The 22,719-nt window shown below is 36.5% G+C and overlaps 2 protein-coding genes and 1 non-coding gene across 8 annotated transcripts in view; 2 read left to right on the top strand and 1 right to left on the bottom strand.

Moving 5' to 3' along the window:
* LOC128238162 (centrosomal protein 43-like) overlaps positions 1 to 3,783 on the bottom strand; it is a 28,749-nt gene extending 24,966 nt beyond the window's left edge. For all 6 annotated transcript variants that reach the window (XM_052953768.1, XM_052953767.1, XM_052953771.1 and 3 more), the window contains exon 1: positions 3,687 to 3,783. In XM_052953768.1, the coding sequence (XP_052809728.1) occupies positions 3,687 to 3,767 (81 nt within the window). In that variant the 5' untranslated portion in view covers positions 3,768 to 3,783. The remainder of the gene's footprint in view (positions 1 to 3,686) is intronic.
* Positions 3,784 to 5,546: 1,763 nt separating this feature from the next.
* LOC128239390 (importin subunit alpha-5-like) lies at positions 5,547 to 22,164 on the top strand. Its single transcript, XM_052956011.1, has 13 exons — positions 5,547 to 5,630; positions 10,060 to 10,166; positions 10,501 to 10,607; positions 10,833 to 10,964; positions 12,440 to 12,630; positions 12,858 to 13,030; positions 13,361 to 13,443; positions 13,657 to 13,867; positions 14,104 to 14,213; positions 19,392 to 19,568; positions 20,448 to 20,630; positions 20,854 to 21,009; positions 21,212 to 22,164. Exons 3-13 carry the CDS (start codon positions 10,554 to 10,556, stop codon positions 21,308 to 21,310), a joined length of 1,569 nt encoding a protein of 522 aa, XP_052811971.1. The 5' UTR covers positions 5,547 to 5,630; positions 10,060 to 10,166; positions 10,501 to 10,553; the 3' UTR covers positions 21,311 to 22,164.
* On the top strand, positions 14,410 to 14,486 carry Trnaq-cug (transfer RNA glutamine (anticodon CUG)). The gene has a single exon. It is a non-coding gene; the product is annotated as a tRNA-Gln (tRNA).
* Positions 22,165 to 22,719: the final 555 nt, after the last annotated feature.

Raw genomic sequence — 22,719 nt, 5'->3', positions numbered from 1 at the left:
GAAAATACTGACACCCAGGGCAGTGCCAGTTTGACCCAAGGGGCATAATCTGAACAACCATGGTAGTGGACCACTAAATAAAGCCTTGTTCAAAATAGATTTCAGACAAAAAGGTTTTTAACATTTCCCAATTTAAGGGGGGGGGGGGAGTCCGTCCCTTACAAAGAAAAGAGAACTCTTCCCTGGGCCTCCGCCAACGTCGCCGAGGTCGTTTGCATTTGCCGCACTGGTCCCTTGCGGGACAATATCCGTGGGGGGTGCTGGGGCGCAGTAATGACCCCAGGGGCATAATTTGAACAAACCTTCACAAGTAATTGTGACTTTACATGTAAACTTGGCTAAAAATAGACTTCGCTCATGTAGACTTGGCTTAAAATAGACTTAGCTTAAAATAGCATTTTTTTTACTATCAAGACCCATAATCTAGGCATGCGTGGGCGGATCTGGCTGGTTTTTGAAAGGAACCGAGCTCTAATGGATATTTAAATACTGTACAAGTTTCATCGAGATACAATCAAAAATGAAGACTGTATCATGTTCACAACCAATTGTTTACACAATAGCATTTTTTTATACTATCAAGGGCCATAATATATGCATGCATTGGCGGATCTGGCTGGTTTTCGAAAGGAACCAAGCTCTAATGGATAACTAGATACTGTAAAAGTTTCATCGAGATACAATCAAAACTGAAGACTGTATGGTGTTCACAAGCAATTGTTTACAGACGCACGAACGCACGGATGCACATACTACGTACACATTACCATCGCATAAGCTCTTTTGGCCAGTAGAGCTTTTGGCCAGTAGAGCTAAAAATTATAAAAGTTTTGCCAGTCCACTAATCATAAATATGTTGAAAAAATATTCATCAAACATGAAATTATGCAATAAGACATTAACTTGGCATAAAAACTTCTGTGGCAAATAAAAATACACAAGATCACCTCAACAATGGTCATTTAACAATAAAGCAAATGCCAACGTTCATCTGCTGTTGTTGTTTTACTAGTCACAAGGGGAATAATCAAAAATTATTAAAGCCAGAGTTTTGGGCCTTGCTATAGACATGTGTATCTGGACATATATGTACCAAGTTTCAGTTTCTTGAATGTTTTTTAGTGAAATGGCAAAGGTTAAAGCTAAATGCCGCCATCTTAACACCAATGCTATCAAAATATATCAACTTTTGATTTTGATTATGAAGCTTTATTCCTTTAATATAGAAAATAAACCAGTCCAATATGGCAGATAACTGCAATAAATTTTAATGAGTTGAAACAATTACGGAATACAGACAATTTGAAAAAGTCTGTTTTAAATTCTGAAGATGGTCCGTAAATTGGAAAATAGATTAGTTATTTTGTAAAAGATTATGATTTTTTAATAGCAGGAGCTGAGGAGGCATACTGGCAGTTGGTGTTTTGGGGGTCATGTGTTCAAGTCTGCTTAGTCACACTTCCTTCCACTCCCATGTTTAATAAAGCTAGTTTATTGCCAGGAAACAATGTGTGTTTTAGTTGTGATAATCATGACTACAATAGCTTTTTATATGTTCACTGTTTGCCATTACTAGTAATGATGTCATCTCTGATTACAATCTAAATTTGAGACTGTTAAAATGGCCACCAGATCTTTAATTTGTATGTATGATAAATTGTTCTAGCACTTATTTTCAAATTAGTCAACAAATTTCAAAGAGCATCAGTATTAGATTTAACTGGAGCTATGATGGCAATATCGGAAAGGTTTTTATTTATAACAAACCTAGACACCAAATAGTGACATGTCAAGTTCAGGGGGAGGGGGTGCAAAGCTATTTTGCACAAAACAAGCATTAAATGCATTAAAAGACATGTTTGATTTACCTTTCCAACAAAATGAAACTTGAATGACACAGGCAACAACTGTGCCAAACATAACAACTCAACCTAATCGTATAAATAACTCGGCCTCCTCCGACAAGCTTCGAGATAGGACTCGTAAATACAATCGTACCAAATCTAAGTATTCCAATTGTTGTAAAACTGTGAACTGCAGCCTTGCAGGTGCCCTTCATGTGTATATTGTTAAGTTGTTACTGAAATCAATTAACACTTATTGTTTACTTTGCGTTCATAGATGATTATAGGGATGAAGGTTGCAATTACGACAGTGGTGTCTTTCGCACATTCCCATTTTGATAAAAAAATAGGAGGAGTTTGGTTAATTGCACTGTTGAACCTCACCGACACGCCTTCATGCTGTCGTCGATCCTGAATGGCTGATACAAATGCCCTAATAGTCCCGACATGCCTTCTGGCTGTCAGTCAACCGTTGCAATCGCAACAAAACTGTGTATTGTCAAAATTGGTGATTGTTTTGATAAGGATTGTCGCTACGCGGATTAAAGCATGTCGGCATAATTAACGCGTGTCGGTAATAAGCCTTGCCAGCGGAAGGCACGTCGGGCCTGCCAAGCCATAAAGGGCTGGCGGAAACCCTGTGATAGTAAATATTTACACTGAAACTGAAGATATATTTGCCGAAAAATTAATGGTGCTTCATTTGACCAAATGGAATTATATCGGACCAGTCTAAAATATTAGACGTGTTATACGGGATTCTTCCAATCCCTAACGTCTAAACGGGAATGTGCAAAAAAACGGGGGTGTTTTGAAAATATTGAAATTGTTTTAAGTGAAGTATTTTATGGTTGAAATTGATCATAAAGAGTTATATTCATATTTTACCATGTAAGTGAAATGCTATTTTGCACTAAACAAGCATTTAATGCATTAAAACAAGTTGTTTACCTTTCCAATAAAACGAAAGTTGACTGATACAGAAAACAATTATGCGAAGGGGAACAACTCGATACAATCGTAATAACTCGGCCTCCTCCGACAAAGCTTCGAGATAGACCTCGTTATACAATCGTAACAACTCGGCCATGGCCGAAATGTTCCGAGCGATTTAAAACTGTGCCCTGAAGCCTTGCAGGTGCCCTTCATGTATATATCATTATGTTTTGACAGAATGAAATGAAGAAAAGCTGTCAAACTCATAATTATAAGTTGGATATTTATTTTTTTGTGTACGGAACTAATATAAAATAACATTATCTGGTAATATTTCTTGTTTTTATGATATATTATAGACGCTATATGCTTTAACCTGGAATCCTGATCGGAACAACTACCCACTTTTGATACTAAACAATTTGTACGTGAAGGATTTGCCATATCAAAAATCTAAAAAAAAATCAACGTACAATCATTTGGACTAATATCGGACATGTCCGACTCCAACAGATACTTGCATTGAATACAGGTTGTTTAGGAGTTGGGACATTTTGACTTTTAATTGATAGTGAAATTTGACACAAACATATCTTTTTAAACATGTTACAGTGTGACCACAAAATAACGAATCATGATCAAAATGTTGAACATATATTAACCAGATGCACGGTGTGGGGATCCAACCATGCTAGTGTCTGGCGATTGTGTGTTCGAGTCCAACACTGGACACACTATTCGTCAATGGTTTACTTTGAATATTTCTACATTAAAACTCCACCCACTTAAAATAAACAAGTCTAAGCAAGACGATATGCACATCGACTTGTCAAACTGCATAATATAAAATGCAATGTGTCCGAAATGCATATCGATGGCTTAAACACATTTAAATAATGAAAATACCCTTATTCTTCCGAGTACTCCATTTGTTTCTAGAGTTTGGGCTACCAAATCTCTTAACTCGGTATCTTCGTCGGCCGACATGTTGGAAATATCAAAACAAATCGTCTGCGCATGCCCAATTTACTAAACCCAACGAAAAACAAAAGAAAATAAAACCGATATTTTTGTTGGGGAACTCTTTGTCTGGTACTCTGCACAACAAGATAATGAAATGGCACAGGTAACCCAGGCTAGGGAAATCTATGCAGCGTTACTTGAATCTGGGACCAATAATAAATTTAATCCTACTCCCAGCTTGAATTTACCTGTGATGTGTAAAACGTATTTTCGTGGTAAAATAGTATCCGTGAGACGCTCGTGCCACATCAAGAGTTCTTACAATATATATTATATAAAGAGTAATGATTTAATGAGCACATATATGAATTGCTAGAATAGTAAACAAGTGTATCAGGTATGTAATTTTGCAAAACAAATTCATGGTACGTTCTTATTGGGTAACACATTGTCTTTTGTTATTGATATTAACCTGTCTTACAGCTCGTGTCTTAATTACACGTTTACTAACGCTTCTTCTGATTCTGAATCACACAAAAACTTCCTCGCCCAACATAAAAGGTGTTTAAACATAAACAAAAATCGGCCGTATAGTGCCCATGATTTTTACAAGTGCCCTAGCCGCCGAAAAGAAAAAAAAGATGCGAAAAAAAACACAATAAAAAATAGCTAAAAATTAGTCACGCAATTTTCTATTCTCACTTTGTAATCAAGCAATCGTTCAGCTTATACACTCAATAACTTTTTTGTTAAAGCCTCTAAAAACATAGGTTGAGAAGCTTAAAAGTGTGGCCTCCGAGTAGGCGTATTCATATTGCGAGACAAATGATATAACTTACTAACCCGGTAAAAATATCCTCCTTAACACAAAAATCCCTTCAAACACCGCCATTTTATTCCGCATCACACATTTCCCTCACTTAAAATTCGGAAAACACATAGACGTTGGACACCCTGCTCTATGATCTATATTTTTTTTCCTCCAGACTTCATGAGGAACTGGTGTGTCATATTTTCTTCTGTCTTGTGGGTGTGTGTGCATTGACACACTTACTTCCTACACTAAATTTCATAACCATGTTTCTGATCATTTGGATAGATTGTCCAAATCACCTTGTTAAGTGTTACAAGAAGGGTAGGTTGGCTTTTAATTTTTTTTTATAATGCTGTCATCATTGAAGAATGTTTTTTTGAAGAAATCTTCTGTGTAAAGCTTTAAAGGTTTAAAACGACATATTAAAACCCACACTTGATTTGTTTATTTTACAACTGACTATAAAAACGGTAGGGTCGGTGCCTATTTCGAAGTTAGGGTCGGGGAACCCGAACCAAATATATTTAAAGGCCTTATTAAGTGAGTTTGTCAGGCTTGTCAGGCTAGCTGTGGTTTGTATACGTTTGTGTCTCTATAATTCATTGGCGTTTGTACCCGTGCATTGTACCTCTGAACATCAACATTTTACCTTTTAGCTACTAGGGTTTACCCTGTAGTTTTAATTGCATTATCGAAAAACACCCGTCATTTGGATAACATTTGGAAAAACATATTCCCAAAACCTGGGTTCAAGCATGGTTGGGACAAAATAACATGTAAGGGAGGTAACCTTTTATAAGTTTTCTTTTCGATAATTGTTAAAACTTTTTAACTTTTACGCATTTTTTGGTTTATTAACTATTTTTTGTTAAAAATGGTAGATAATTTAAATTCTCAGTAATATATGATATAAGAGAATAGTGAAAGATAAAAAAATGGTAATTAAGATAATAAGCCAATACGAATTAGGATAAATACGAATTGACCAATGAGATTGCAGACAAAGATTACAACTCTCCGTGGCACTTGATTTGAAAACCTGGTGATTGTCCTGATTTCCGTCGGCTTCTTTGGTAAAGTTATTTGCATGTATCCCTGATTTGGCATTTTATCTGAATCATTGCTGTGTGAATTACATGAAATTTACACCAAAATCGCACTTTTAATCGCATATCTTTACCGTAAACAACATTTGCAATGTGACACCAATCGCGGAATTGTATGACATTTTTTCATTTATAAATATATATTTTTGTTTAAGTTTAGAAAATGTCCTAAACCTGCACTCTCAAAGATTTACCATTTTTATATCTTTTTTATTTTTTGTCTGGGAATGAACATCTTTTTGCGTAAATACCTGCAAACCAGTGATAAAAGACTGCTGACAAAAGATCAGATCGCAGAATTTCATATTTCCATTCTAAAGTTACTGTTCTGTTTTATCAGAGACTTGAATGTATGATGCAGATCCCAAGGCTGCCCATGGCTTACTTTTAATAGTTGCCTGTGGCCTCAGTTGGGTAAAATCAGTCTTGAAAAGCCCTGAAAAAAAAAAAAAAATACGACATTTTATGGGCTGCTTAACACGTCATGGAACACAATTCAACTATTAAACATGATTTGTCGACAATATATCAACTTTCTATTAAAGCCATAGTAACTTGCTAATGCACCAGTCAATTCTAAATGTCTATGTCCCTGTAAAGGGTTCAACAGAACAGGAAGATAGATAGATTCTAACCACGGCCCCCTGGTCCGGTATATTGCGGTCCAGCTAAGCCCGGGTAAAATCCCTGTCCTGCGGGGACAAACTGCTTGTAAAATCCCTGCTAAATGCCCCTGCACGCCAGGAACCCCAGTTAAGGCGCATTCCCCACTACTTTTGACGCAAAGACAAAACCACAGAATTCACCCGGCACTGTGGGGCCACCTTGAAGGTGGTCACTCTTCTCAAATATTAAAACAGGCATATCATTTGCATTCTTACTACATTGTTTCTCTGTAACAAAAAAGACTGTATATACATATTTATATCATAATGTGATCCTTTAAAAATACACCTTGACGTGTGTTTTTCCACTTATAAGGGAATGGTGGAGGGGCCCCATGATTAATATGGTATTGTCGACTTGTTTTCAATTACAGTCGAAACTCGTTGACTCGATATCTCATGGCTCGATATCCTCTTTGGCTCGAACCAAATTAAAAGGACCTCTTGTATTTACTCTTTGTTCATATAAATTTCGATCGGATGGCTCGATATCTTGAGGGTCGATATTTCTCCAAGCTCGAAGCCTTAGTCGTTTTCGCGGTCCCAGGGCTCTCACTAGGCTGAAAATTTTGGGAAAAGTGATTTCTCCCTTCAGTCTATTTAGAGACAAGTGGGGAGACTTTAGGGAGAAGTGATACTTTTCGTAACACCTGATACAAAAACTATGCCATACCACACACCTCAGTTTATATTCACATTCAAATTGATTGCTATGACTATATAAAATGTTCATAAAATAGTGTATCATACATATCATTTTTGGCTCAGCAAAAGTGTATTTGTCAATGTCACATAGTTTATCTCCAAAAAGTATCTAAAATGAAACAAAAACCAAGACAGCTAAGGATTTGAAACAATCAAAATGACTAATAAATTAACTGTCAATATAGTAGGCCGGCGAATCTTATTTTGGTACGTTCGGGATAGGGTACGAATGTCACATTCAGCTATGCTGTTATTTACTTGTCTCTGGCTAAATAATTTTAAATATGCTGACATTTAAGAACCAAATGACATTTAAATCACTGTCCTTTATGAAAACTATACCAATACATAATGGGAGGTTGAGAAATTAACTCGGAAAAATGTTCTGACAAATTGGCGATCTCGCCGATTTTTTTTGACATCGTAAACAGGAGAAAAATACTGTAAGTATTAGAAAAAAAAATAAAAAAAAAATTGTGTTAACAAATCAATTTTTTATCATGAACATTTCACTAAAACCAATCAAATATTTGGTGATACGTCATGTTATTGATTTTCTTAGCGCCACCTTGCTGATGGCCCGAGATGGCTATGACCGTCTGTTTCAAAAGCAACAATGTTTAAAATGTCTTGCATTGTTTGTTCAATACATATATCAATTACTTTTTAACTTCATTAATGCTTCACACGATTTTATTTATAAACGGCGATGTTTTGGTAATTGGATGACACCGCCAAATTATCGGATTAGGAGATTACCAAATTTTATGAATGGCTAATTGCGATGTCTTGACTAATGGGACAGTGGCCAAATACTCGCTGATTGACAGTATTACAATGTGTTATAATTTCGGCGAAGTCAATGTCGCTTTGATGATACAAATGGGCGAAGTCTGGGAATTTTAGGCGACCACTTCGCCCAAGTCGCCCCCTCGCGAGAGCCCTGGGTCCCAAACAAGAATTTCACACTTTGATTTGGTTGCTTGGGTTTATGTCATTTTCGCGGGCTCAGTTAAGAATCTCACGCTTTGATTTGTTTGATTGGCTTCATTTAGCACAAGGCGCTAATCGATTAAAATTGCTTGACTGATATTATAATTAAATTATAATTTAAATGGTTTAAGTTTGAATAAACATGCCATCATTTTAAGTTATGTCTCTAATTGTTATCCATCCCTAAATTACTATGCATTTTGATATAACTTTTAAGCTATGTTTGTGTTACCCATTGTTTACAATTGCTTGTTTTCGCATAAATGTGTTTTTATTATAAATAAAAAATAAAATGATATTTTCTAAGAATCGAATAAGTCATATTACGAAATTTAGGGTGCATAACTATGCCCAATAAATACTCTTCCTTCTCTTGCGGAGATAGCGTAGCCAATAACAAACGAGGTAAATAAGACTTTATGTAACAAATGAAAAAATAACATTCTGTAAGCAATCCCGCTTGGCTCGATATTCTCGAGGCTCAAAGTACTTTGGCCGGTCCCTAGAATATCGAGCCATCGAGTTTCGACTGTATTTAATAGTTTTTAACAAAACTATCGACAGAATCATGAATTGCACTCTTTTGCTACATTTGCTAAAGTTTTAGAGCTCAATGCTCCACACAAAAAAGGGATTTTTTTACCTGAGTAGGGGAATATATATGGTTTTCCAGGAGGGAAATGGGACTAAATTTCAGCCTAGAAAAGGACCTAGGTGTCTTCCAGTTTAAATTAGGTTATTCTTTATACAGTGTATTTTTTCTACCCTTTTTATGAATGAGTCCAGGGCCATTAGAATTCTGAAAACAGCAACACACATGCCATAAAGTGTAAAATTACCACAGAATATTTCAAACCAAGCCAATCCCCATGAAGATCCTTGGTTCTGATACAATGAGATTTTGGTACATTTGTGTCGTAAAATGGAATTAGGGTCTTAGATAAGTTTTATTATTTTGCTACAAATTTGAGAGAACTTTAGCCAGTATTAAAAATGAACAAAAGGTCAAGTAAATCAGATAAGCAATGTATTGCCATTTTTGACATTGATACAGATTTAGATTTTAAAGTGAAGTTTCGGCTAAAGTTCTTCATTGAAACAGCCCCTTTGGTTTAAAGACTTTAGGAGATTAAGACTGCATTTGAACATACCTGTAAAGAATTGAAAAAAAACTATGTAAATAAACAGTAATAGTTAGATGACATTAAGTAATAATTTAATGATTAAGAAGGGCTTGTTCAGTAAGCTCACTTTGCCCATTCTTAATCATTAAAATATTACTTCAGGTAATCTGTCATTAGAATAAAACCTCATGGACGACACATTATCAACACAAAATCTGACAAAGGGATTCAGTGATTTTTTTGGTGCAATTTACTGCCTTCTAAAGGCTGTTTTCCCTTGTGAAATATTACCATTTCCCACGAATTCTTTTTTTTTGCCAGATTGATTAATGTAGCTTTTGTTAATAAAAAAAAAGCAATGAATTTCTTGAAATATAAACAAAATCTTGACAAAACTTACACTTTAACAGCTTAATGTATGCATAAAAAAAGTTAGAACATGAATATTTACCATTATGTTAACAGTTAGCTATTTTAGTCTGATTTTGTATATTCCCAAATCAACTTTTTTTCAAAATTTGCAAGGCAGACAGTAAAAATAATTCCAAAAAAAAACACAATGAAATTATGTTTCAGATGAGTTGCATTAAGCAAACATTTAAACACCTGCCAAAGTAGAAATTCTTAATGCTAAGGCTAGCACTTAATGACTGCCTTTCTGCAATTTTGTGGCTAAAATGTAGGTTGTTACATATAATTCTATGTGTTAAACAAAATGAAGGTCTGTTCCCTGATGAGTGGAGGATTTTTATTCATAACTTTAAATGATGTTTATAAAATACATAACAGGTACATGTATCATCAACAGTATGTCCTGTATATTAAGATAAGCAAGACAAGTTTTAGTTAAAAAAAAACTGTCCACTACATTACTTATTATTACTAATGTTGTGAGGTTTCTTTCTTCAGGATAATACTGGACACAACCATCAAACACACAGCTTACGATTCATCTCCCTGACGGAATCAATACCTACCTGCTGGCCAGACACCAAAATATTTAGGCCAAACTTTGAGTCAGTACATCATTACTTTACTTTTACATTACTTTTCTTAGAATTAAAGAGATGTGCAAGTTTTATTCTCTGTGGAGTTTATAAAATCAACAGATTGTGTTGTAAAGTTGTACTTACATATAATATGTAACTTTATATTATTTGTATAAACGTCTAATACTTGACATATATAACAAATTCAACCAACTATTAATGAAAAGTATGTCATGCTAGTATGTGTCACTATAATAATAATTATTATTTCATAAATTCCAAACTGGAAACATGGTCTGAATAATACATTTGTATATTAAGATGTTATGCTAAACCATTCTGACATTTTATTTTTTCACAGGCTGATAAAAAAAAAGTTGTTTCCGTTATATTTGCCACCTAAAGATTTCCACCATGCCAGAATCCAGCAGACTGAAAGAGTACAAGAACAAGGGACGAGATGTGGATGTAAGGACTATTAATGGGAGGAAATTTCTCCCAAGATTTGAAATAAGAAAAATTTGTGTGATAATTAAATAATATAGCTATCATTACACACACATAAAATTATTATTTTTGTTTCATTGCATATGCATGCCCATTGGTGTGTTTTCAACTGAAGGTAATTCTCTTAATTGATCAATCAAAGCAATTTTCACAAAATCACTATGAAGATGTCCATCATTTTATTAGGAGATGCGTCGGCGGCGTCAGGATGTTTCAGTTGAGTTGAGGAAGCAGCGGAAGGACGACCAGCTGTTGAAGAGGCGGAACGTCGCCCTGGACGACGAGCCCACCAGTCCACTCGGGGACGCCTCAAGCAGGGTAAGATTGGGCACTGGTGATCAGTTTTAGAACTGCTGTTCATATAAATAAACATAGTGAATAGGCAGACTTTGTACATGTCTTGACTGCCTTTTTTGTTCTAAATCAACAAGGTTAATAAAACCAGTAAACTTGAATGCAAATTTAAATAATCTTGTTTTACTAATGCTGGCTCATTAGTGGATGGTTATTTATCTTTCGAGTAGTAATTTCTAATTATGTCTCCCACATTCATGGGGAGACATATTGTTTTTGCCCTGTCCGTCAGTCAGTCCGTCAGTCAGTCACTACGTCACACTTCGTTTCCGCTCAATAACTATGGAAGGCTTAGACCCAGGAACTTCATACTTGGTGTGCTAGTTGGTCATTACTAGTAGATGACCCCTATTGATTTTTGGGTCAAAGGTCAAGGTCACCATGACCTTGAGGTAAACAAACGGTCTCCGCTCAATAACTAAAGATCCTTTGGGTCCAGGAACTTCATACTTGGTATGCTAGTTGTTCATGACTAGAAGATGACCCCTATTGATTTTTAGATCAAAAGGTCAAAGGTCAAGGTTTCCTTCAGGTAAAAAAGATATGTTGGCGGTGACTTAAAGCTTAAAAATGGTTTCTGCTCAATAACTAAACAACGCTTGCACCCAGGAACTTCATACTTGGTATGCAAATTGGTCATGACTAGTAGATGACTCCTATTGATTTTGAGATCAGTCCGTTAGTCAGTCAGTCTGTTCGTCACACTTTGTTTCTGCTCAATAAATAAAGAACGCTTGCACCCAGGAACTTCATACTTGGTATGCAAATTGGTCATGACTAGTAGATGACTCCTATTGATTTTGAGATCAGTCCGTTAGTCAGTCAGTCAGTCTGTTTGTCACACTTTGTTTCTGCTCAATAAATAAAGAACGCTTGCACCCAGGAACTTCATACTTGTTATGCTAGTCGGTCATGACTAGTAGATGATCCCTATTGATTTTGATATCAGTAGGTCAAAGGTCAAGGTTGCCGTGACCTTGAGGTGAAGAACAGTTACCGCTCAGTAACTAAAGAACACTTGCAACCAAGAACTTAATACTTGGTATTCAAGTTGGTCATGTAGATGATCCCTCTTGATTTTGTGATCAGTAGGTTAAAGGTCAATGTCACAATGACCTTGATCTGAAAAATGGTTTCCGATCAAAAAATAAAAATGCTTGGGTCCAGGAACTTCATACAATGCAAACTTTGTTTACATTTTCCAATATTAATCAACAACACTTTTTTCTCTTCACTATTTAATATGGGTGAATAATTCAAACTTCACTGTTGGTTCGTGTCCAGTCCAAAATTACAAATTTCATGTCCATCATTTATTTTTTCTCAGCTACGACCACACAATAGGGGAGACGAGCGCATTTTTAAAAGAGCAATCTCTAGTTTTAAATTATTAATTTATGTCAAATGTGATCGATCATTACAAAACTTCTATTTCACAGCAAAATGTTGTTCCGGACATGAGCCTGCAGGAGATGATAGCTGGAATTAATGGGTCAGACAGTGAACTGCAGATGAAGGCTACGAGGGCTGTTCGAAAAATCCTGTCCAAGGAGCGGAACCCACCCATTGATGACATCATACAGTCTGGGGTTATCCCAAGACTGGTTGAATTCCTGTCACGCTCTGATAGGTTAGTAAAATGGTTTTTAGTGTGACTTGTGTAATGGTGTTAGTGTATGGCCTTGATTCAGATTAGGGCATGTGGATGTCACACTGTATTACTAATCATATGTTCACGGGAATAGATCAAATCAATAGTTACAAAATTATATGACTAATCACAAGTAGCTACGCATTAGTTTAAGTGGAAATTCTGTACCCTTTTTATGACAAATGTCATCACAAAATACCTTCCAGTGCTGAGCTTGAGTTCGAGAGTGCTTGGGCCCTTACCAACATTGCGTCAGGATCCAGTGACCAGACAAAGGCAGTGGTAAATGCCGGGGCTGTGCCCAAGTTTGTCAAGCTGCTTGAGTCTCCACACCCTAACGTGTGTGAACAGGCTGTCTGGGCTCTGGGAAACATTGCTGGTATGTGCTTGCTATGTGATTAATAGCCTCTCTGTTGTTTGTGATAATGTTGCACTGACTTAATACTCACTTGGTCACCTTTCTATTTTATAACTTGCTTGTCAGATATACATATCTGGAGTAAAATGAGAAATGTATAAGAAAAAGCTGACAGGAATCATATCATTAATGCATGTTCTAATAAAGAATTTGATTTAGCTTTAAGTTAGACTGAATAAGTGAATAGCACGGTGCCACCCTTAATCTATCATATAAAGCATCAAGCATGAAGAATGTCTACTCCCAGTTTCTGTTTCTTGTAAATCAAATAAATATGGTGGTGTATTACAGGTGATGGCCCAGACCTGAGGGACTATGTGACAGACTGTGGCATTGTAGAACCACTGCTTAGGCTCGTACAGGTCGACACCACGGTAAGAAATGGGATTGCCCCTGCTATCATATTATTAGCGGTATTGAAGAAACAGATACATCTGATGTTTGGTTTTGGTAAAATGTGGCAAAAATTTAAACTAATTTAGGACATATCTTTTAACATGATACACTGTGGTGTTAAGAGTAGTTTCTGTTCTAGTGGTTTAAATGAAAAAAGTAACAAAATTAAAAATCAAAACTAATTTTCCCAGCCTGCATTCCTGCGTAACGTTACATGGACGCTGTCAAACCTGTGTAGGAACAAGAACCCCCCTCCCAACTTCAAGGTTGTGAAACAGTTTTTGCCCACATTGAACCGTCTGCTCCACCACACGGACAAGGATGTGCTGTCTGACACATGCTGGGCTCTCTCCTACCTCACGGATGGAACCAATGACAAGATACAGGAGGTCATTAACAGTGGTACGTTGGGAAGAAGGGTAGTTGTTGTGTTGTGTCTTCCATGTATAGGACCCTCTTCCACTCATAAAATGCAAATGCATCATACAAAAAATCACAAAAATGTGCATGTGGTAAGGATATTGTTGCCCTGAACTGTGTGAAAATATCATATGATAAGTATCCTACAATAATGTTCTGAAAAATTGACTACTGCATTTTAGGTTTTCTTACTCAGTGTTATCTCTGTAATTCTCCAGGTGTAGTTGCGCGGCTGATAGAGCTCCTGCAGCACAATGAAGTGGTTGTCGTTACACCTGCCCTCAGGTCTATTGGCAACATTGTCACTGGAGATGACTCCCAAACTCAGGTAAAGGATGACATACATGGATTGGTATTGCTGGGTTTCATTTCACACTGGCATCTGTAAAGTTTGAGTCCAAATGGCAAATCTCAGAAAAAAATTGTTTTATAGTACATTGTAAGAACCCTGGTTATATCCCCAGATAGATATGTCTTGCACCTATATAAAGAGTTGCGTTCGCCCCATAGTGTCCTATGCCAAAGGTCCGCCCGGTTAGCTCAATCGGTAGAGCATTGGACTCTGAATCGGACAACCCGGGTTCGATTCCCGGGCGGACCAGGTCACTTCTGTTGTGATTGGTTATGAAATCCTTTCAACGACCATTCGCACTGTACCACTGCCCCTGGCATGTACAGAAGTTGTCAGTTCCTTGCAGAGGTGAAGGCACCTAGTACTGGTTCTGCCCAGGATAGGTGTGAGGTGGTTGAACTGTCACTCTGGGACCCTTCAATGTTCTCACGCCGGGACCCGGAGTATAAACTACTAACACCACCATAGTGTCCTATGCCATCACAAACTACCATGCACCTGCAATTTCAGTCGCATTTCATTTAGGCTAACAGCCATGGACTTTGTAAGAAATGGTATAAAAGATCGATCTTGTGTTGCATGTTTATCCAAACATAGTGCATCATATATCATGGAACTTCCCAGGAATATGTTTCAGCCTTGAAAATTGTGCTCCCATGTTGTTTTTGTTTTACATTTAATTTTGTCTTTTCCTTGACAAAAGTCTTAAATTGTGTGGAAAAATTTGTCGCATGTAGCTCAAAAATTACTGCATAACACACATGAAACTTTATAATAAAAATGTTGGTCAGCGTGGATAGTTGTGCACATGCCATTTCATTTACATTCGCTTTGTTTAAACTCAAGTCTGTAATGAGAGCTATGTCACTTGAAATAGTGAAAATTGTTTTAAAATCTAGTGTCAAATGTAGCACTTAAAGTGTTGTACCTACACTCCTGAAACTTTATTGAAATATTGTTCATCATGGGTTGTTGTGTATCAGCACTCCCTCACAGTTGTTTTTGCCTTTCATTATGGTGGCCAACTTGAATTCTTCTCTTAATTTTTTGGATGGTTTTCATCATCCTCCTCCTAATCATCATGATGGATAAATCCCCAATAATATCAGACAAACTTTATAGACAAGTTTTGATTGAATTGACAATGAAATTTGATTCCTAGAATAAATTGAGTGACTATCGAAGTTATTACTTTATTACACTTTCCATATATTGTTCAGTGTATATGAGATATACTAATTCAAAATTATGTAGCTTTTTAGCTCACCTGTCACGTAGTGACAAGGTGAGCTTTTGTGATCACTCTTCGTCCGTCGTCCGTCCGTTCACAATTGCTTGTGAACACAATAGAGGTCACAATTTTGACCTAATCTTTATGAAACTTGGTCAGACTGATCATCTCTATAAAATCTAGGTCAAGTTCGATATTGGGTCATCTGGGGTCAAAAACTAGGTCACTAGGTCAATTAGTAGAAAAACCTTGTGAACACAATAGAGGTCACAATTTTAGCCTAATCTCAATGCAACTTGGTCAGAATGGTCATCTCTATAAAATCTAGGTCAAGTTCGATATTGGGTCATCCGCGGTCAATAATTAGGTCACTAGGTCAATTAGTAGAAAAACCTTGTGAACACAATAGAGGTCACAATTTTAGCATAATCTCAATGCAACTTGGTCAGAATGGTCATCTCTATAAAATCTAGGTCAAGTTCGATATTGGGTCATCCGCGGTCAATAATTAGGTCACTAGGTCAATTAGTAGAAAAACCTTGTGAACACAATAGAGGTCACAATTTTAGCCTAATCTCAATGCAACTTGGTCAGAATGATCATCTCTATAAAATGTAGGTCAAGTTCGATATTGGGTCATCCGCAGTCAATAACTAGGTCACTAGGTCAATTATTAGAAAAACCTTGTGAACACAACAGAGGTCACAATTTTGACCTAATCTTTATGAAACTTGGTCAGACTGATCATCTCTATGAAATCTAGGTCAAGTTCGATATTGGGTCATCTGGGGTCAAAAACTAGGTCAGTAGGTCAATTAGTAGAAATACCTTGTGAACACATTAGAGGTCACAATTTTAGCCTAATCTCAATGCAACTTGGTCAGAATGATCATCTCTATAAAATCTAGGTCAAGTTCGATATTGGGTCATCCGTAGTCAATAACTAGGTCACTAGGTCAATTAGTAGAAAAACCTTGTGAACACAATAGAGGTCACAATTTTAGCCTAATCTCAATGCAAATTGGTCAGAATGATCATCGCTGTAAAATGTAGGTCAAGTTTGATATTGGGTCATTCACGGTCAATAACTAGGTCACTAGGTCAATTAGTAGAAAAACCTTGTGAACACAATAGAGGTCACAATTTTAGCCTAATCTCAATGCAACTTGGTCAGAATGATCATCTCTATAAAATCTGGGTCATGTTCGATATTGGGTCATCCGCGGTCAATAACTAGGTCACTAGGTCAATTAGTAGAAAAACCTTGTGAACACAATAGAGGTCACAATTTTAGGCTAATCTTAATGCAACTTGGTCAGAATGATCATCCCTATAAAATCTGGGTCAAGTTCGATATTGGGTCATACGCAGTCAATAACTAGGTCACTAGGTCAATTATTAGAAAAACCTTGTGAACAAAATAGAGGTCACAATTTTAGCCTTATCTTAATGAAACTTGGTCAGAATGATCATCTTAACATAAGCTAGGTCAAGTTCCATATTGGGTCAACCCAGGTCAAAAACTAGGTCACTAGGTCAATTAGTAGAAAAACCTTGTAAACACACTAGAGGTCACAACTTTAGCCTTATCTCAATGCAACTTGGTCAGAATGATCATCTCTATAAAATGTAGGTCAAGTTCGATATTGGGTCATCCGCGGTCAACAACTAGGTCACTAGGTCAATTAGTACAAAAACCTTGTGAACACAATAGAGGTCACAATTTTAGCCTAATCTCAATGCAAGTTGGTCAGAATAATCATCTCTATAAAATCTAGGTCAAGTTCGATATTGGGTAATCCGCAGTCAATAACTAGGTCACTAGGTCAATTTTTTAGAAAAACCTTGTGAACACAACAGAGGTCACAGTTTTGACCTAATCTTTATGAAACTTGGTCAGACTGATCATCTCTATGAAATCTAGGTCAAGTTCGATATTGGGTCATCTGGGGTCAAAAACTAGGTCAGTAGGTCAATTAGTAGAAATACCTTGTGAACACATTAGAGGTCACAATTTTAGCCTAATCTCAATGCAACTTGGTCAGAATGATCATCTCTATAAAATTTAGGTCAAGTTCGATATTGGGTCATCCGCGGTCAATAACTAGGTCAATTAGTAGAAAAACCTTGTGAACACAATAGAGGTCACAACTTAAGCCTAATCTAAATGTAACTTGGTCAGAATGATCATCTCTATAAAATCTAGGTCAAGTTCGATATTGGGTCATTTACCGTCAATAACTAGGTCAATAGGTCAATTAGTAGAAAAACCTTGTGAACACAATAGAGGTCACAATTTTAGCCTAATGTTAATGCAACTTGGTCAGAATGATCATCTCTATAAAATCTGGGTCATGTTCGATATTGGGTCATCCGTAGTCAATAACTAGGTCACTAGGTCAGATATTAGAAAAACCTTATGAACACAATAGAGGTCACAATTTTAGCCTAATCTTAATGCAACTTGGTCAGAATGATCATTTCTATAACATCTAGGTCAAGTTCGACATTGGTCCATCCGCGGTCAATAACTAGGTCACTAGGTCAATTAGTAAAAAAACCTTGTGAACACAATAGAGATCACAATTTTAGCCTAATCTTAATGAAACTTGGACAGAATGATCATCTTAACATATGCTAGGTCAGGTTCGATATTGGGTCAACCCGGGTCAAAAACTAGGTCACTAGGTCAATTAGTAGAAAAACCATGTGAACACAATAGAGGTCACAATTTTAGCGTAATCCTAATGCAACTTGGTCAAAAGGATCCTCTGTATAAAATCTAGGTCAAGTTCGAGGTAGAAGATTGCTGTCACTGTCATGATGTGCATCCTGCAGTGCCTGATGAGGGTGGAGATGCCCTTACAGATCCACTGGGGTCTGTGCCTGTGGTTGCTACTGCAGCTGGGCCATCTGGTTTGGGTGCAGATGAGCTTTCTAGCCCATCTGTGCAGGGTACTTTGAGAAAACAGATGGAGGTCAATACCCGCCTCTCTAAGCTCTAAGAGCCATCTGTGCCTTGTGATTTGCCTTATGAGTGCACAGGTGAGCGATACAGGGCCATCATGGCCCTCTTGTTCATTTCACCATCAGTTTTCATGAAATGTTCATGTTTTGTAGATAAAGACTTGACAAACATGTTCCAATAGAGGTTTAGAGTAAAATGGCCAAGTAAAACATGGAATGTCATTTATAACAGAACTTTTTGTACCCTTGTACTTAAAACCCAGGCCTCAACAATTTCACTCGCCCCTCCCGAATTTGTAGATTCCAGTGTAAGATTGTATTTAATTTTACTTTTGACCATAGAAAAACTATCTGCACTCGTTGCTTCGCCACTTGTGAAAATGTGTTTTTCTATGACCCTCTTGAAATAAAACATGATCTTAAATTGAAATCAACAAATATCCTCCTCTATTTTCAAAAAAGTAAATAATTGAGGAAAAAAATACAATTAAATGACCATATGTAAAACAGTCAAATCTAAACCAGAAATATGACGTCATGATGTGCAAGTATAAATTTTTATCAAATTCATGGTATTTGATTATATGTTGTAGATAATTCCTGAGGGAATCTTATTAAAAAAATATATTTTTTTCAATTAATAATAAATATAATAAGGTGTTTTTAATAATTTTTAATCAATTAAAAGCCAGTAATAGACTGTATGAAAATGAAGGGTGGATAAATTTTGCGCTTGACCCAAAAAAAATCACGTCCTGGGACCTTTTATGGGATTAGAGATAACCCATATTTTTGTAACAAATAGTCATAAACTGCACAAATGCTCTCTCATTTATTTACTCTATTACCGATTGCCATGTGTTTATGCATATTATATAAAAAAAAAGAGTAAAACATTGTTAATTTCTTTGTTCAACTGAAAAAGATTCAGGCATGTTTTTTCTTGTGTTTTCCAGCATGTGATAGACAGCAAGGCGTTACCGGTTTTCCAGAAACTTCTCCGTCACCCAAAGCTCAACATTCAGAAGGAGGCAGCATGGACAATATCCAACATCACCGCGGGCAACGCTGACCAAATACAGGCTGTCATAGATGTAGAGATCCTACCCCTTGTCATTGATATACTTAAAAATGTAAGATTTTAAATGTTTCATTCATAAAGCACTTTATATTTGTTACCAAAAATATATATTGTAGAATATAACACATTGTTCATACACCTAGCATTTTAATTTTATAGAAATATTTTATTAATTCCATTTTTATTTTAGAACTTTGCGGAGCCTTTTCACATTTAATTATATAGTATTATTTATTATAGAGAAAAAGATCTAAGATTAATGTGTAAATAGAAGGTACTAGTACTTGAAGAAAGCTTTTATTGGTTCTGCGGCAGTATTCAATTACCACTGACATGACTTAATTTTTGAAGATGCACTCTTACTCCCACATAAGATTAACCACAATTAACACTTTTGGTTTAATATTCCAAAAAGGATGAATATATGTCGAACTCAATGGTTCTTATGAAGGATACCGAGTTTTATTTGAAAGAAATGTGCATAAAACACGGTATTTCTACCTTGTGAGACTATATTAGATCACAGTAAATCTTTTAGCATTCACCAATCATTTAATATTTTTGCGTTTTCAGCTATTAAATACACGGTTCCAATCTTGTTATCAGTAATAAATATTTTCCATAAATACATTATTTAGTAAGTAGTTTAAGGTTTATCACTCAACATTTATGTTTGTTATACATGTGTATTTATGGATTTTCAATAAGAGTGTCACTTTAAGGTTAGAAAGTTTCAAACCAAGTGTTTTGATTGGACTGTAAATATAACTAGCCAATGAACTAAATGTTATCACTGAATTGTTTCTATTAAAGAACAAGGATAAGAATACTGCCCCAGGTTAAGAGTACGTAGTATTGTTACCTTAACAGGCATTTATAGTAAATTTGGCTTGAAATTGATAACATGATTCCCATTTCTCTATGTATCTAGGGTGACTACAAGAGTCAGAAGGAGGCCGTGTGGGCGGTCACCAATCTGACATCGGGAGGAACTATGGAGCAGATTGGGCTCCTCGTTAATCTGGGCGTGATCCCACACCTCTGCAACATGCTCACTGTCAAGGAGTCCAAGGTCATACTCGTCATACTTGACGCCCTTGGAAATGTACTCCTGGTAAGACTCTTACAAGGTAGTTGTAATACATGGTCTAGGATTGTGGTCTAAATTGCCTGTGCTGGTTAAAATTTAAACAGACATTGTCTGAGACATAATAAATTAAGCTTATATTTAATTTGAATATTTGTGCCAGGTCAATTAATATAAATTCAATAGTTGTATTTTTTTAAGTGCAAAAGTACATCCTTCACTGTCTAGATGCACTCGTTTCCTTCCACAGGCTGCAGAGCGGGCAGGTTCTGAGGTTCTGAATGCAGTGACCCTGATGGTCGAGGAGAGCGGAGGGCTGGACAAGATCGAGGGGCTTCAGAGTCACGAGAACGAGACCGTCTACAAGGCCTCACTTGAGCTCATCGAGAAATACTTTGGGGATGGGGTAAGGAGTTGATATTTCTAGTATTTTATGTATTGTATGGGGTTTAGTGTAAGATTGTTGGATATTTTGCTTACTAAATGCAAAAGTATGTATACATAGCCACCATTTGCAACTATGATATTACGTGGTTCTTCATCAATGACTTTGTAGTTAATCCTCTTTAAGACTGAAACAATGTTCAGCAATCGCCCATGTTTTCCAGGAGGAGGACCAGAAACTGGCTCCCGAGGCTCAGGAAGGGGCCACAGCCTACCAGTTTACTGCCGCCAACGCAGCCCCTGCTCAACAGTTCTCCTTCTGAGGCCTCTCACACGGAAGTAGGGATTCACAACACACGGGGTGGGGACCCCTTAATACAAGACTATTTAACTAAACTACCCAGGACTTAAGTGTTGTCTTGACATTCTTCTACCAATGTGTTCAATGTCCTCTCTTCCTTGAATTACTTTCTTTTTCTTTTTCAGCTGTACTTTTTTTGTCATCAGTACTAAAGTATCATATTAATTAGATCTTAAAAAGGATTATTGAAATTTGTTAATCTATTTGGTTTATAATATTATAACATTTGATCTAACAGAATTATGAAAACATTCTTGAAGGACAAAGTTGCACATAGCTTTGTTAATACTCAGAGATTCCTTCCACATTCCTAAATTTCAGGAACAAAACAGCTCAGTATTGATTAGTACAATCAAGGTTTTGTGTAGACACAAGCATTTTTCATCAAGTTAGGCATTTCAGGAGATTGTTTTGTGAGATTATAATATGTGCTCAAGTCGGATCAATGTAATTATGATTGTGCTATTTTATGCTGTGTAAGTGCTATATAAAGTTTTATACAAAAAAGATTGGATGACTTTGATAAAATATTGTAGTGATTACCTGAATATATGAATGAATGGTTTTATAGCTGCTCAAGTCGGTACTACTGTTCTATTAGATGTTACATATATGAAACATTTCTTGTGTAAGACACTAATTTTCCACATCAATGATGTATACACCCTGTTATTTTTGAAACAGCTATTTGTATTTCAGGTTTCTGTGCAATACCCTCTCTTCCTATCCTCTCTCACTCTCCCTGTCATTTACATTTTCACATCGGGTGCAGGCTTTTGTATACAAAACATCATGTCATTAAATTATTCACAGATATTTGACTTTGTAGTTTATAAAAAATACATGATTGTACATCTACCCTTCATTGTGGCGGATCCGTGGTCTAGTGGTAACACACTTAACTATCAATCCAGAGGTCGTAGGTTCGATTCCCCGTCGCATCACTAAAAATACTAATAGTATTCCGGGAGGGACGTTAAATGGGGGTCCCATGTGACAGTTTTATACACTGGTGCACGTTAAAGAACCAGGGTAGCTCTAACCAGGGCTACATTCTGTCTGTGCACTATGATCCAAAAAGCTAAAATGACTAACACTCTTAACAGAGCAATCGCCGAATGGGCAAGGCCCTAGTGCGAGTATAAATAAGCTTACACACACACACACACACTACCCTTCATCGTATGGGCATCTAGATGCGTAATGTCCTAACACCCTTTTCATAGCTCAACCAAGGGAAGCCCTAAGCCTTGAAGTAGGATAATCGCCTTGGTGGAATAATAACACCGACCCCTGCGTTTACCTCTCTTGCACTGCTAATGGAACATAAAACTGTTTGACAATTTCCCTGGACGCGAATTATTGTGAAAA

The sequence above is a fragment of the Mya arenaria genome, chromosome 6 (assembly GCF_026914265.1).
Source record: "Mya arenaria isolate MELC-2E11 chromosome 6, ASM2691426v1".
In the NCBI taxonomy this organism is placed as follows: Eukaryota; Metazoa; Mollusca; class Bivalvia; order Myida; family Myidae; genus Mya; species Mya arenaria.
Note: the sequence above shows the minus strand (reverse complement) of the source record. Positions and strands in the feature narration are given on the sequence as shown.